The sequence below is a fragment of the Cervus canadensis genome, chromosome 1 (genome assembly GCF_019320065.1).
Source record: "Cervus canadensis isolate Bull #8, Minnesota chromosome 1, ASM1932006v1, whole genome shotgun sequence".
Taxonomy (NCBI): Eukaryota; Metazoa; Chordata; class Mammalia; order Artiodactyla; family Cervidae; genus Cervus; species Cervus canadensis.
The window spans coordinates 124,877,631-124,894,604 of NC_057386.1; the positions used below are offsets into that span (position 1 = coordinate 124,877,631).

General features: G+C 46.1%; 1 protein-coding gene across 2 annotated transcripts in view; it reads left to right on the top strand.

Moving 5' to 3' along the window:
- Positions 1-16,974, top strand: part of CFAP251 (cilia and flagella associated protein 251) — a 70,740-nt gene that overhangs the window by 42,515 nt on the left and 11,251 nt on the right. For both annotated transcript variants that reach the window (XM_043441535.1, XM_043441527.1), the window contains 4 exons: positions 2,683-2,797; positions 3,825-3,988; positions 9,187-9,277; positions 9,497-9,640. In XM_043441535.1, the coding sequence (XP_043297470.1) occupies positions 2,683-2,797; positions 3,825-3,988; positions 9,187-9,277; positions 9,497-9,640 (514 nt within the window). The remainder of the gene's footprint in view (positions 1-2,682; positions 2,798-3,824; positions 3,989-9,186; positions 9,278-9,496; positions 9,641-16,974) is intronic.

Here is a 16,974-nt window from a genome sequence, read left to right on the forward strand (position 1 = left end):
AAATGATTAGAGTGACTTAGCTGACAAAGCTGACTTAAAATTAGCTGGTGCATTGTCTATCATCTGGTTATTTTAGTATTTTTAACACTTTGCCTAATTCTCTGTGTATATAAGCCTGATCATGGATCATCCAGCCTGACCCCTCCTGCATCCTGCAGCCCAGCGGTCACAGTCAAGTCTGCCTTCAGAGTTTGCCCACGCTCACCACCTCGGTTTTACCTTCCTTCACCCTCCTCCCCCAATTCCTTTCCCCTTTACCGTTTCTGCAGGTTTCAAGCAATAGTCCACATCCCATATGTTTGATCTCCTGTGCCCACTGCCTGTTTTTCTGTTACTGCCCTATTTTTTTTCTGTCTTTGCAAACTCAGATGTCTTCTGATAGATGTCTCATCACTCCTTCCTCAGCGCAGGCTCCATGCCGGGTGTTTGCTCGTCACCTCTCTTCTCCCCTTGTGGTGCTTCCACAGCTGTTGTCCCTGCAAGGCCGTGAGCTCAATGGCAGTAACTACCTCTCACTCATTTCTGAGTCCCGAGCCCCTGTCACGGTGCCTGGCACAGAGAGGTGCTCAAGAAAGTCGTACAAGGAGTGTGTCCTGTCCCCACCAGATACGGGCTGGGTACAGGAGATACAGGGAGAAAACACATCCAAACAACAAGGGGCTTAAAATATAAGTTGAAAAAGCTTCTGGCCTTATTCAGGGGCAGACTCAGATTTTGTGGGATGTAAAGTGTATTTGAATTTGTGGGTCCTCTTTTTTTTTTTTTTTTAATTAAAAAAGAGATATAGAGACTTCCCTGGTGGTCCAGTGGTTAAGAATCTGCCTTCCAATGCAGGGATGCAGGTTGGATCCCTGGTTGGGAAACTAAGATCCCACATGCTTCAGTTCAGTTCAGTCACTCAGTCTTGTCTGACTCTTTGTGACCCCATGAACCACAGCACGCCAGGCCTCCCTGTCCATCACCAACTCCCAGAGTTTACCCAAACCCATGTCCACTGAGTCGGTGATGCCATCCAACCATCTCATCCTCTGTCGTTCCCTTCTCCTCCTGCCCTCAATCTTTCCCAGCATCAGGTTCTTTTCCAACGAGTCAGCTCTTTGCATCAGGTGGCCAAAGTATTGGAGTTACAGCTTCAACATCAGTCCTTCCAATGAACACCCAGGACTGATCTCCTTTAGGATGGACTGGTTGCATCTCCTTGCAGTCCAAGGGGCTCTCAAGAGTCTTCTCCAACACCACAGTTCAAAAGCATCAATTCTTCGGCGCTCAGCTTTCTTTATAGTCCAATTCTCACAGCCATACATGATTACTGTAAAAACCATAGCCTTGACTAGACGGACCTTTGTTGACAAAGTAATGTCTCTGCTTTTTAATATGCTGTCTAGGTTGGTCATAACTTTCCTTCCAAGGAGTAACTGTCTTTTAGTTTCATGGCTGCAATCACCATCTGCAGTGATTTCGGAGCCCAAAAACATAAAGTCAGCCACTGTTTCCATTGTTTCCCCACCTATTTGCCATAAAGTGATGGAACCAGTTGCCATGATCTTAGTTTTCTGAATGTTGAGCTTTAAGCCAACTTTTTCGCTCTCCTCTTTCACTTCCATATTCTTGGGAGTGACTAAATACTCATTGAAACTATTGAGTCTGCATACTACAACTAGAGAGTCCGTGTGCTACAACAAAGATCCCATAAGCTGGGACCTGATGCAGCCAAATAAATTAATTGGTTAATATTAATTATAAACAAATATATATAATTTTTAATTAAAAAGATATATAATTAGGAATAAATTAAAAATGGTGAGGGCCCCTCCCAGGCCTCAGAAGGTGCGTGTATGAGGGAGGGGTCCTGCAGCTCAGGTTTTGCCAGCTTCAGGGCAAACCCAGCTCCAGGCTTGAGGTCACTTCTGGCAGCCTCACCTTGCATCAGTTTCCTAATTACCGTAAGAGAGTCTGAATTCAGAAATCTGACCATGATGGGGGTGCAATTCATTAGAGTGTGATGCACAGAGTTTTTTGGGGACCCTTGAGTTGCTCTCAGACCTGCTGTCAGATGTCTGGACACCAGATGGGGTCTCCTCCTAAGATTCTGGGCAACCCTGGAAGGATGGGGCTGTTTCCTCACATCCTATCCATGCCCGTCTTGTCCTTACAGCATTTTCTGCATCCCTTGTTTGTGTATGCATTCTCGAAGCATGATGTTCCCTTCATTCAGCTGTCAAGGGGAAAGTCAGAGCCTCAGCCAAGAAAAGCATCCTTCACAAGCGAAAATTCCCTGGAACATCTGGAGCTGTTGCCCCTGATTTGCAGCTACCATTAGCAGTTGAGAGAGAGGTCTTTACGATGGGCTTAGTTAAGCAACAAGAAACTCAAAATTTAAAACGTATAGGGTGGACTCCCCTGATGGTCCAGTGGTTAAGACTTTGCCTTCCATTGCAGAGGATGCGGGTTCAATCCCTAGTCAGGGAGTGAAAAATCCCACATATCTCGCTGCCAAAATACCGAAACATAAAGCAGAAACAATAGTGTAACCAATCCAATAAAGACTTTTAAAATAATCCATATCAAAAAAAAAGAAAAAGATCTTTAAAACGTATGAGGCATCGTGAAAGGGAACAAGTCATAAAACCTGCTTTCAGATTTGTGGAATTTAGAAAGCGTTTCTTTTTTTTTCTCTTGCAGGAAGACACTCCTCGGGCCGGTTTACGGATCTCCCATTGAGCAGATACAAATCCTCCCAGTGAAATCCACTCTGGAACTGCAGAAGCGCTACGTGGTGTTTATTAACAGAGACAAGGTACCAGCGGTTTGCCCTCTGCCCCATTAAGGTGACCACATGTCTGGAGTGGGAAGCAGTCATAGGTGTTACCAGACTTAAGAACACTGGCTTTCCCCAAGCCCGAGACTCTCATCCTGCTCCACACTGCAAATTGCCATAATTGAGTGAGGATGACTCTTAGGAGACTTCCCTTGTTTTCTCTACTCCCCAAAGTACACCAAAGGATTTTTCCTTTCCTTTCCTTTTCTTCTGAAGACAAGTTAGTTACACTTAGTTGTACATTTAATGACTTATCTAGGGACTTCCCTGGTGGTCCAGTGGTTAAGACTGTGAGCTCCCAACTCAGGGTCCCTGGGTTCGATCCCTGGTCAGGGAACTAGATTCCACTGGCGGTGACTAAGAGTTCACATGCTGCATCTAAAGATCCTGCATGCTGAAACTAAGACTTGGCACAGCCAAATAAATAAATTAATTAAATAAGTTTTTTAAAAATCTACAAGTCCATATGAGAAAGTATAAGATCATAAAATGCCATAATTATCCTGGAAAAGCCTGGACATCTGACCATGAAGGTAGGAGGGAAGTTTCCTTTCTGTGTCCCTGGTAGAATGAGGCATCTCCCTCCCAAGGGGCCACCCTGCAGAGCGCAGTGCATGTGAAGCCCCAGCCATGTGAAATGCTTGGAATGCAGCCCTCACACGCTGAGAAGGCGGTTCCAAACCCACAGGTCCTTCGCACAAACAGATCTGCAGCTGACAGGTGACTGTGTCAAGTCTGGCCTGGGGCCTGGGTATCTCAGTCTGAATATCTAGTTACTTCCTTTCTCATCTTCCCTGGTGGCTCAGAGGTTAAAGTGTCTGCCTGCCATGCGGGAGACCTGGGTTCAATCCCTGGGTCGGGAAGATCCCCTAGAGAAGGAAATGGCAACCCACTCCAGTATTCTTGCCTGGAGAATCCCACAGACAGAGGAGCCTGGTGGGCTACAGTCCACGGGGTCACAAAGAGTCGGACACGACTGAGCGACTTCACTTTTCTTCCGTTCTAGGTTGGACTTCAGATCTTACCAGTTGATGGCAACCCACATAAGACCTCTGCCCTCATATGCCACCCGAATGGGGTGGCTGGCATGGCCCTTTCCTATGACGGCTGCTATGCCTTCACAGCAGGAGGGCAGGATCGGTCAGTGGTGCAGTGGGAAATCAACTTAAGGTGCGTGCTGCGTCGAGAAGCTTGGCCCCCTAAGGAGGGTGTCACGTGTACACCCGTTATTTTCACTCAGCAACAGCAGACAGGCATTAAACCCCTATGATGGGACTTCCCTGGTGGTCCAGTGGCTGAGACTCCACGCTCCCAATGCAGGGGGCCTGGGTTCTATCCCTGGTCAGGGAACAAGATCCCACATGCTACAGTTAAGAGTTCATATGCTGCAACTGAAGATCCCGAATGCTGCAACTAAAGAAAATAGAAGAAAAGATCCCACATGCCGGTGCAGACAAATAAATAAATATTAGAAAAAGATAAAAACAAAAACACCCTACAACATGCTGGGCACTGTGCTAGGCCTACAGGTTTAAAGACAGCCAATACTCAGGCATGGCCTTCAGGGTGCTCCCGAGACACTTGTTCATATTAACGGGCAGACAGAAGGTTACTCTTCTGTCTCAGGGACCCATGGTATTCACAGGCAAGGTTGTGTGATCCTACCTCATGAACCCACACCCCTTTCCGCCAAAATACTTCTCACTGTGTTGCCTGAAAATCCACACCAGCTAGAGACGTTGAGCCCGAATCTCCAAAATGTGTGTTACAGAAATAGTGAGAGTATTATTTGAAATGTGTATTTTCAGTCTTCTCGTTTCACCACCCTGCCCTGAGCTGCAAATTTCTGCCTAGGACGAGGCTGGAGAGTTCCATGATCAGGCATAGGAGAGACCATAGACTTTGAGGTCAGAGAGACATCGGTTCGAATCCGCAGACTACTGTCTGCTGGCTGTGGGACCTAGGCTGCCCTAGGTCCCAGAGATTAGCCTCTCTGAACTTTAGATTCCTTGTCTGTGAAATGGGGGTGGGGGCGTGGGGGGGTGGGGAAGGGGGCAACAACAGGAACTTTTATAGGATCCTTATAAGGATCAGGTAGGCAAACATACGGAAAGCACACAGCACTGAGCTAGACTCAGTAAACTAATGATTTCCTTTCATCTCTTCTTCCTTATAAAGGCATTTGCTTAGGAGCGCAGGATCTTTCTTATTAAAAAAGAAGGTTAGGGACTCCCCTGGTGGCCCAGTGGTTAGGACTGCATGCTTCCATCGCAGGGGCCGCAGGTTCGATCCCTGCCTGGGGAATGAAGATCCTACATACTGAACAGTGCAGCCAAAAAATAATATTTTTTTTTCTTTAAAAAAGGTTTTACCACTATAGTAATCTTCTCATCTCTCCAAATTCATTGAACAGCCACAGGGCGGAGCCAGTTCCTTTCCTGACCACCTTCTCCATGCCCCTCTTCCTGGCAGGGTTCCATGAGGAGCTGGGTAAAAACAGCCCAGAGAAAGGTACCTTCCTAAAAGAACACACCCAGTTTGTTTGTTGGGTAAAAGGGTACCCCCAGTAAAAGAATACTCCCTAGGCTTCCCTGGTGGCGCAGTGGATAAGAATCCACCCTTCAATTCAGGGAACACAGTTTTGATCCCTGGTCCAGGAAGATTCCACATGCCATGGAGCAGCTAAGCCCCATGTGCCACAACTGCTGAGCCTGTGTGCTGCAACTACTGAAGCCATAGAGCCGGTGCTCCACAAGAGGAGAAGCCAACTCGCCGCAACGAAAGCCCACATGAAAGCAACAAAGACCCACCGCAGCCAAAACTAAATAAAACATAAAATAAAAGTATACCCCCCACCGTCTGCCAAGTGCACATCTCTCTTCCGTGGCAGACATCGAAGCTTCTCCCCTTCACGTGAGTAGAAGCAGGACCAGCCAGGCGAATCCGCTTTGGAACCTCGAGGGGGTTTCAGATCACAGTTGCAACTCCGACCTTCACCTCTGTTCTCCCCCAGGAGGGCAGACTTGGGGATTTAGAAGCTGAAGGTGAACTCTCCCCTTGAAAAGAACTTACTCATCACATCTCCAGCATGAGGTGTTAGTCCTTTGACACCTATAGCCTGTTACCCAGACGGGTGGGGTCAAGCGACATCCTGGTGGGAAGACAGAGTCTTCCTTTTTTTTTTTTTTTTTTTCCATTTTTGTCCTCTTCTCAATCATCTTGAGATCTGGAATGGCAGAGATTTAAAAAGAAAAAGAGCACTCACTTTCCAGTAGCTTTCCTGAACATGGCCAGAATCCAGGCTTGCGAGAATTTCAATTTAATCTGTTGTGGGGACAAAGGATCATTATAAACTAATTAGCACTTCATCACTGCTTCTGGTGTTTTAATATGTTCAGTGCTTCACTAATGGGAAGAAATGTAAAAACCCGAAACAAGTAAACAAGTGAAATTTCCTACTAGGTCTATTGATGGTGAGTTGTAGGGTAAAATGAAGGTGATAAATCCTGTCACGTTCACTCATCTTAACCAGCAAACTCCTAGGCCCCCGAATTGTCATTGCAGCATCTCAGACTTCCCCTGGGAGACCCCTTCCCTTCATCTTTCCCCCAGAGTCCCCCACTCGTACTTTCCCTTCCCCTATCTTGGGTAGCAGGCCACCCTTTTTCTCTCCTTGACTGGCATCTGTTTTTAAATCCCCCATTTTTGTGCTCAACCTCACACCCACCTGGCATCCTGCTGTCTTGCTCAGACAGAAAGACCCAGGTTCAAATCCCACCTCCCATGCTACTTGCTGACCTGAGGCAAGTCCCTTCCCTTCCTTGAGCCTCGGTTTCTCCATCTGTTAAAATGCGAATATTACCACTGTGTTCAGAGCTGATTTGTTTGTTTGTTTGTTTTTGATCTCTCTCTCTCTTTTTTTTGGCAGTATGGGGCATGCAGGATCTTAGTTCCCCCATCAGAGATCAAAGAATGCAGTGGAAGTGCCAAGCCCTAATCACTGGACGGCCAGGGAATTCTCCCTCCACAATATCTTTATACAAATATAAGTATATATATTCATACTGTATGCTCTATGCACCCATCTGCACCTGCATTTTGCACTTAGCAGTATATTTATTTGGCTGCACCTCAAGGCATGTGGGATCTTAGTTCCCCTACTAGGGATTGCACCCAAGCCCCCTGTGGTGGAAGCTGGAAGTCTTAAACACTGGACAGCCAGGGAAGACCCCAGAGCTCTTTTGAGAATAGTGATGTCTACCATTGCTATCCCCCTTCCCCTTCCCTCCCCCTCTCCTTCCCCTCCCCTTCTCCCCTTCCCCTTCCCCTCCCCTAGAGAACCTTTACTGAACACCTGCTCTATGTTGGTTGCCGTCTCACAGCTTCTCCGGCTTTGGATCATTCCCCAAAGTACTGACTAGATTCCTGGGCACACAGTGGGAAGAGCATTCTCAGTAAATGCGCCTCCCCCTTGTGCCCCAGTGACCTCTTGTTTTGTGGTGAGTGTTAGAACCCAACTTGGGCAGAAAGGGGAAGTTAGGAGCAGTCCTGTCCTGGGATCTCAGGTCACTTCACTGCGGGAGCAGCCAGGACTGCCCACCCTCAGCATTTGCTCTCTGCTTGCCTCTGCCATCACCCACTGTCACTCTGCAGAGGTGGATTTCATCACTCGGCGGGAACATGGCCTCTGACAGTTCCTAGATTCCCCCAGCTCTGGTGGAACAAGCCTAGTCAGTCCCTCTGGCTCTCCCAGCAGCTGATGGTAGCTGGGGAGCCAGGGACTTATTGCAGCTCTGACCAGTGGAGGGCTGTTCCCATAGGATCCGGAGCTCTGTGAGCCTGTTCCCTGGGGCTTTCCTGGTAGTGACAGACTTCTCCATGTCACATCGGGCCTTTAAACTGGCCCTGCTTCAGAACCACAGGGCTAACCGTGGCCCCTCTGCCCACAGTGCCTGTCGAGATTGGGCCTGAGCCTGGCCTGGGAGCCTCAGAACAGGCACCCTCTTAGCCGGACTCCTACCTTGATGGCTAATTGTCAGAGCCAAGAGTTGGGTAAAGGCTGGGCCCTGCTGGAGACGGGCCTCAGGCCCCGCTGGGACCCAGGCCCACCTGGAGAGTAAACCAGGTCCACAGACCACCAGCAGCCTTCCTGGATGGGGCTTATGCGGGGTCCTGACTGAGGACTGAGGACTGTTTGGTGGCGGACTCCTGCAGGAGGGGTGGAGGTTTGACCCAGTCAACAGTACTGATAACCCTGGGCCAGGCCCTGGGTGCCGTGCTTTCCACGCATTGCCTGATTTATCCACACAGGGACTGCTGACACCGCCGTTGTACAGGTCTGGAAACTTGCTCCAGGGCCCTCAGGGGCTGCCCCAGCCATGGAGTGAGAGGGTGAGGCTGTGGATTCACATGCTGTCTTCCTGATTCAATTCCACACTTCAGCAAAGATTCATCACAGGAGAAAAACAAAGGGCTTCATGTCCAATCCTTTATGTGCATTCACTTAATTTTCACAACTGTCTCGTGAGGCAGACCCTGTAATTATTCCCATTTTTCAGAATAGGAAACTGAGGCCCTGAGTGGTAAAGCCACTTGCCCATGATCACCCTGCTCTCTGGAGGCAGAGCCCGGGCTCACAGGCATGTCCCTTTGACTCCAGATTTGGTATACTTAACCACTTCCCCACCATAGTCTCTACAAAGTGTTCCTTAATCATCCTCCAAAGAAGCTAGTAGTCTGATTAGCAGAAATCCACTCAGTGGATTTTTAAAATGATTTTATATTATTAGCATTTTGTATGAGACAGAGTCAGCCTCACATAAAAAGTAGGTTTTCTTACCACTTAAAGGGCCTATTTTTGGAAAAATCTGACCCTGTGTTAGAGAGCAGAGGGTTATTTTTATCTGACCAACACGGGTCCCTTGTGGCCTCCTGAGTTTTTATGGAAGCAATTAGTGCTGGCCGTCCACCTGTGCCACATCCCATTCCCCTGACTCTGGTCACATGCAGATCTAAGGTTACAGCACGGCTCCTCTGCTGGGGGTGTCCATGGGCTCAGCGCATGGGGACCCTCCTCTCCCTCCAGAGGATTTTCCCAAAGATTGCAGACACATTGCCAGGCGCCTGCCCTACCAGCCAAAAGAGAGTAGCACCATCTTTAAGACGGGGGGCCCCGAGCCGCTGGGTTCCACACCTTTGATTTTCCATTTGCAGCTTCATTTTGGAGGGAATTTGCTTAGCAAGTTTACAGAGACCCTAGTTGTATCCGCACTGTGATACCCTTCAGAGGTCTGTGGGCTGCAGGACTTGCGGCCATCGCGTGCCCGCCTGAGTGCTCTCTAATAGCGATGTTTCTCTTATTGTTCTAGTGCCCTGGAGGCAGCGGTTTCTCTCGGGGGTGAAGACCTGACCCCGTTCTACGGTCTGGTGTCTGGTGGCAGGGAAGGAAAATTCTACAGGGTAATTGCCCTCAGAATAAACACTTCCCCATAACATCTAGTTAAGTTTGTAAAACAAATGTGCCCAGGGTTAACCTTCTTGCTTTTTTTTATTTTTCCCAAAGCTCTTTTCCCCACTGAGCTCAAAATGTACTTTCTAGAAAATGCCCTTGAAGTCTTAATGGCTGCTTCAGACTGAAGCCAAAAATGCATGTTGTGTTTCCACTTTATTTCCACGTAGGAGCTGGAAGACTATTTTTACTATTCTCAGCTCCGTAGTCAAGGTATCGATACAATGGAGACCAGAAAGGTGTCGGAACACATCTGCCTGTCGGAGCTTCCTTTTGTCATGAGAGCAATTGGCTTTTACCCATCGGAAGGGAAGGTAGGTAGAAGGAAAACAAGCGCAGGCAGGACGTGTTATTTATAAAAAAAAATGACCTCAGGGAGCCGTCATCACAGGCCAAAGTAAAAATCTAACATCATTCTTACATAAATGGATCAGAAAGGAGGTTCTGGGCATAGCTGAGGCATTGCTTAGAAACAGACTTACCGTAAAGATACCCCTGTCAGGCGGATTCCTTGCCAGTGTTTGATGTGGTTGGTAAGAGCATGCGTGCCTCCTAAGTCGTTTCAGTCACGTCCAACTCTCTGCAACCCCATGGACTGTAGCCCGCCAGGCTTCTCTGTCCTTGGGGATTCTCCAGGCAAGAATACTGGAGTGGGTTGCCGTGCCCTCCTCCAGGGGATCTTCCCGATCCAGGGATCGAGCCTGTGTCTCTTACCTCCTCCTGCATTGGCAGGCGGGTTCTTTACCACTAGCGCCACCTTTCCGGAATTAGGCAGAAGGCCCCTCGATGCGTGAGGACTGGCCTCATGGGGTTCAGGGCAGTGATGCCTGCACAGCGCTTGGCACAGAGCAGGCTGCATAGAAAGATCTCAGTAGATGCTCACTGTTGTGATCCTTTCCCTGTGTAGCTGCGGTTCACCTGGCCTGTGTGAATGGGCTGCCCTTGAGGTGGCTGCTCATCCCGGGCTGGGGATGGAGCTCAGGAGATACAGCCCCTCCTTGGCACCTCACAGCTCACCCCCAAATGCAAGGGGCTCCCAACAAGGACCAGAGGAAGTGGTCCTCATGGAAACTGTGGCTTAAAATGCAACTGATTGGAATATCCCTGGCAGTCCAAGTGGTTAAGACTCCACACTGCCACTGCAGGGGGCTTGAGTTCCATCGCCCGGGGAACTAAGATCCTGCATGCCGCAAGGAACAGCAAAAAAAAAAAAAAAGCAACTGACTGGGTTTTCTTTCTGACTTAAAATGCTAGCACATTCTCATTGTAGAAAGTTTGGAAAAACTACCCAAGTGAAATGAAGAACATAATTACTTGTAATTCCACTACACTGAGACTTCTTCAGTTATTGGTATCTTCCTGGATTGATTTATATGTAATGCATGTACATATAATTTTTAAAAACTAATGGGTACCATATTGGATATACAATTTCGTCCTATATTTTCACTTGGTATTGTCATACACATTTCCCATTTCATTAACAGTTCTCTGAAAACTTGATTTTTAAAGGATATAGCTTAATTTTATAACTTTGATTTAGAAAATAGAACTGTAAAGAAGAAATGAGAAATGACTCAGAAGTAGTCATTATTAACATTTTGATGGACTTCCTTCTATAGTTTTCTGTTTGGATATAGATATATAAATTTTTAAACAAAGAATTGTTGCTATATGGTGTATATATGTATATATCAGCAAATGCATGCATGCTTAGTCACTCAGTCATGAATCAGTCATGTCTGATTCTTTTCGACCCCATGGATGGCAGCCCACCAGGCTCCTCTGTCCATGGGGATTCTCCAGGCAAGAATACTGGAGTAGGTGGCCATGCCCTCCCCGAGGGGATCTTCCCAACCCAGGGACTGAACCCAGGTCTCCTGCATTGCAGGAGGATTCTTTACCGTCTGAGCCACCCGAGAAGTCATATATCTCAGCATTTTACAGAGTATGTGTATACGTTTATGTGTACAGGGGCAGTCTCAGCAACTCTTGTTTTGTGAGCATGTGGTGAAAATTACTTGATAATGTGATCTGGTTTTACGAAGATCTGATTGACATAACACTGTGTTCATTTAAAGTATTCAGTATAGTGATTTTATATACATATATATTATAAAATGATCACTACCACTCAGTTAAGTAACATATCACATCCATCACCTTGCAGAGTTACAATTTTTTGTGTATGGTGAGAACTTTAAAATCTACTATTTTAGCAACTTTCAAATATACAGTACTGTGTGTGTTTTTTTAATTTATTTATATATTTATTTGGCTTCTCTGGGTCTTAGTGGCATGTGGGATCTTTAGTTGCAGCATGTGGGATCTGGCTCCCTGACCAGGGTTGAAACCGTGTCCTCTGCATTGAAGGTGGATTCTTAACCACGGGACCACCGGGGAAGTCCTTTGTATTAACTGGAGTCCTTATGTTGTACCTTCTAACCCCAGGACTTGTTTATACCTGGGAGTTTATATCCTTTAACCACTTTTCACCCATTTCTCCTACTCTCCACCTTCTTCCCCTGGCAACTGCTAATCTGTCTTCTGTTTCCAAATTTGATTTTATTTTTTTCAGATTTCACATACAATTTGAGATCATACAGTGTTTGTCTTCCTCTGTATGACATTTCACTCAACATAATGCCCTCAAGGCCCATCCACATTGTCATAAATGGCAAGAATTCCCTCTTCTTTACAGCTGGATAATATTTCAGTAATGTTCCATCATGTACACAGACACAACCCATATTTTCTTTATGCATTTCCACCAAAAATGCACAAGAATTCCCATTTAACTTCAAATCCTTGTGAGCATTGGTTTTCTCTTTTTTTGATAAAAGTCATTCTGACAGATACAAGGTGATAACTCATTGTGCTTCTGATTTGCATTTTCCTAATGGTTAGTGATGTGAGCATCTTTTCATGTACTTGATGATCATTTGAATATCTTCTTTAGAAAGATATCCCCTCGGGTCTTCTGCCTATTTTTAAAATGGGTTATTGGTTTTTTTGCTATTGGTTGTGAGTTCCTTATGTATTTTAGGTGTCAACCCCTTATCAGATGTGTGGTTTGAAACTATTCTCTCCTATTTCATAGGCTGCTTTTTCATTTTGTCAATCATCTCTTCTCCTGTGCATAAGCTTTTTGGTCTGCTATAGACAACATGCTTTCTTAAGTCCATATAGTCAGTTGATCCATTCCTCAGTTGATGACACATAGGTTGTGTGAAGTATTTAGGCTGTCAGAGACATGGCTGTGATGAACATCTCTGCATATGGTTTCTGTACTTCTCTGACTGTTTCCTGGGTCAAAGTCCTAGAAATAGAATTACCAGATCAGATAATATTACCAGAATTACCAGATCAGAACTTTAAGGCCCAGTTGCTAATAGTTTTACAGAAATGTAGCCTTTTACAGTTCACCCTCAAGCACACATAGCTCCTGAAACCCAGCTGAGACTCAGTGTTCACCTTAGGTGTCTGAGCACAGTTTAGTGGTGTGAGCTGTTACCCTGGTCATTTCCCTTGGCCTCAGTGGCCTCCCCAGAGTCACCTCTTTTTTGAAGTCTGAAAGTATGACTAGAAGGTGACTTTTATTCTCCACATAGAGTCTGGAGAAATGAACTTTCAGAGCCTGTAAACCCAAGTTGGGTCTTGAATGAGCAACTTAAAAACACCTGAGACTCTTTTAATCTCCTTTAAAGTCTTTTGACCAATATGCATTCTGTAAAAGTATGTGGCCAGAAATGGAAACAACTATCCAGAAAGTTTGTGCAACCCACATAGAAGTGTTCTTTAAGAGCTGTGTTTCTAAAGTGTATTGCCTAGAACCCTATTTCATAAGCTGGCAAGCTGCAATAGAATCACCTGGAGCACTTACTAAAAAATCAGAGTCCCTGGCCCCATCCCAGATCTAGCCAATCAGAATCTCCATGGAACCTAGGGGTCTGCACTTTCCTTTTTTTAAAAAATTTTTTCTCCTCCTTCTTCTGTTTGCCTATTATTATTTTTGAAAAACATTTATTTGTGTATTTGACTGCATAGGGAGGGGCTTAGTTGTGGCACAAGGGATCTTTATTTGCTTCATGAGAACTCTTAGTTGTATGTGGGATCTAGTTCCCTGACCAGGGATCAAACCTGCAAGGTGGATTCTTTATATATATATATAAAATTTAATTTATTTACTTAGTTTTGACTGTGCTGGGTCTTCGTGGCTGTGTGCAGGCTTTTTTCTAGTTGCGGTGCATATGCTTCTCGTTGCAGTGTCTTCTCTTATTGAGGAGCAGGGGCCCTAGGGTACATGGACTTCAGTAGTTACCGCACGTGGGCTCAGTACTTGCAGCTCTCAGGTTCTAGAGCACTGGTGCAGTACTTGTGATGTGCACGGGCTCAGTTGCTCCACGGCATGTGGGATCCTCCTGGATCAGGGATCAAACCCATGTTCCCTGCATTGGCAGGTGGACTCTTTTAACTACTGGACCACCAGGGAAGTCCCTGTCACTCAGGAGTCTTGATTTTAAACCCTGGGCTCAAGTAAATGTGTCCTCTGCAGTACTGTTTTGTCAAGAAGTGAATTCTGGGTGTTTAACCTTTGTGACTGTCACCCACCTGCCACGCAAAGTGCTCAAGGGTGGCACAGAGTGACTGCGGTTTTTCTGCTTTCTCTGGAAGTAAGAGGTATAATCCCTGAAGGCTCACTCCACAGTCCTATCTTTGGGCAAAAATAATAAAGCTTAATCACCTATCGAAATTTTTGCTGATGAGTAAAACGTACCCAGAGGGAATTCCCCGGTGGCCCAGTTAGGTTAGGACTGCACACTTTTGCTGCTGAGAGCCCGGGCTTCTATTCGTGGTCAAGGAACTAAGTTCCCACAAGCCTCATGATGTGCACATCCCCCCAAAAAATAACCCGGAAAAAAAGGTTAGCCTACTACAAATGTTATAAAGTGATACTGAATATTATTTACCCACACAGAAACAAAAATAAATGAAAATGGTCACTGCCGGGTTGTCACTGGCTCTTGCATGAGTCCCCCACCCCAGCTGCCACAAAAGGGGCTCTGGTGTCCCAGTGTCTTCATAAATGCCCTGGACTCCAGGGTTTTTCATCCGCTTAAAAAACACGTTTACTCTTTGGAGATGTTCTCTGAAGGCCCCCGATCCAGATGTGTTCATTGAGGAATGCGTTTATTGCTGAAGCTCCTCGGGGAGAAGTTTTTGATCTCTTGTTCTCATCAGATTTATAGCGACTTTAATAAAAAATGTTTTGGGGGCTTTGAAACTTTCAGACCCAGACTTTGCCGTGGTTCATGAAACATTTCCTACTGAGATGCAGCTGCTCCCCCTCCCCCGAGAAGTTCCATGAAGAAGTAGGCCCAGCTCATAGAGTATTTTAGCACTTGGTTACATGAAAGACTTAGAGATTCAAACCAGCCACCCCCGACCCCGCCCAAGGCTAGACATTATTTATATTTTTCTTTATGTCATTTAAACTGCCTTGGGAATTTGTATCTAGTCAGTGTGGCAAACTGAAGCTAAATTATACAAGAATATAACCCTCCCTAAAGGATCCCTAACCCCACCCGTCTTCTGCAGAACACAGCCAAAGAGGTGGGGGTGCGTTGCTCCTACAAATCTTCATTTTTCAAAAGAAAGGTCTGCAGTGTTTATGATGTTGTATAAGGAGCTCAAACTTAGGTTTGGGTTCCTAAGTTAGGGTTCCTTCACAAATCTGTATAGCTGATTTCACATACAAGAAAGTGTTTTTTTGGCATCGGCTTCTCTCTAGTTGAGGCACGTGGGCTCAGTGGTTGTTGCGTGCGGGCTTAGTTTGCCCCGAGGACTACCAGGAAAGTCCCATGAGAAAGTTTTGTCTTCCATCTTTATAGGTGTATTCTTTTCTCTTCCGGGTCGTTGAAATATCTTGTTGGGCTGGGCCCGTGCTTCATGCCATGTGTGTTCCCTGGTATGTTCCTATTTAGCTTTCCAAGCATTACACATTCTTGATGTTTTCACAGTGAATTCACAGCAGTGTGACCTCTTAGGCCAATTAAGGTCAATCCTGGCAGAGAGGTATGGGCCCAACAAGAGCTCACATGGTGGATGCTCAGCAAATCTTGGTTGAATGAATAAATGAATAATTGAATGATGCTCACCAGTCATGTTTGACCGAAAAGACAATGAGGAAGATAGAATCCCTGACTTCATGATTTGATCCCAGAGTAATTAATAAGTATTTGGTATATTCTGCAACTTTAGCCTTGATTAGGAGAGTTTGGAGATGAAATAAGTAATCACTTAGCTTTTTAAATATGCTCGTTTTGGATCCAGTAATTCTACTTTGAGGAATGTTTCCTACAGAAAAACTCAGGCAAGGGTAACAGTGACGTACAACTACTGCAGTGGGTTAGTCGCTCAGTCATGTCTGACACTTGAGACCCCACGAACTGTAGCCTGTCAGGCTCCTCTATCCATGGGATTCTCCAGGCAAGAATACTGGAATGGGTTGCCGTTCCCTTCTCCAAAGGATCTTCCTGACCCAGGGATCCAACCCAGGTCTCCTGCATTGCAGGCAGATTCTTTACCATCTGAGCTACAGGGAAGATCTTACAACTACTGCCGGATAGTTTATAATAACGAAAAATTAAAACAACTTTAACGTCCGTTGACAGGAGATAGGATAAATCAAGTCAGACACACCTACACTTAGTAGTTACTGAACAGTGAAATTGACCTATGATTCTTTTTTTTTTTAAATTTATTTATCTTTGGCTGTGCTGGGTCTTCATTGCTGTGTGTGGGATTTCTCTTGTTGAGAGCGGGGGCTGCTCTCTAGTTGCGGTGAGCAGGCTTCTCCCTTTAGTGGCTTCTCTTGTCGCAGAGCACAGGCTCAGTAGTTGTTGCATGGGATCTTCCCAGAGCAAGGATGGAGCCCGTGTCCGCTGCGTTGGCAGGTGGATTCTTACCCGCTGGACCGCCAGGGAAGCTGACCTGTGATTCTTAAGTCGGGAAGAATGTGCTGGTTTTGTTATTGAAGGACAAAAGGCAAGTTGCAAAACAGTATGTAAAGCATGGCCTCCCTTCATTAACAATAATATGTAGATCGCGTATACACCTAGAAAAACTGAAAGAACTTGTTCCAGACGCTTAGTGACACTGACTTCTGAGGCATGGAACTCACAAGACCTTCTAAACCGTAATTTCTGTGCATCACTTCCTGTCAGCTGGGGCCTCCAGTACCAGCTGGACCCTGGCCCTGGTCCATCAGAGTTTGGGGTGCCCTGGGGAATCTTGCTCTCCTGGGTTCGCAGCCCCTTCCCCATGTGCGTGTGCAGACTCCAGGTCATTCCAGACCCGACACTCAGCTCCTTCCTCCGTTTCCACAAAAGCCGAAAGCCCAATCCATGCAAGACAACTTTCCTGAAAAACTGCGAATCACCAGGAAGTTTCAAGCTTAACTACATTTCACAGCAGTTTCCCTAAAACTGCTTATTAGTACTTCCCTGGCACTCCAGTGGTTAAGACTCTGCACTTCCAATGCGGGGGGTGGGGGGGCAAGGGTTCAATCCTTGGTTAGGGAACTAAGATCCCACATGCTGAGTAGAGCGGGCCAAAAAGGAAAAAACAAACCATGCCCCCCTCCAAA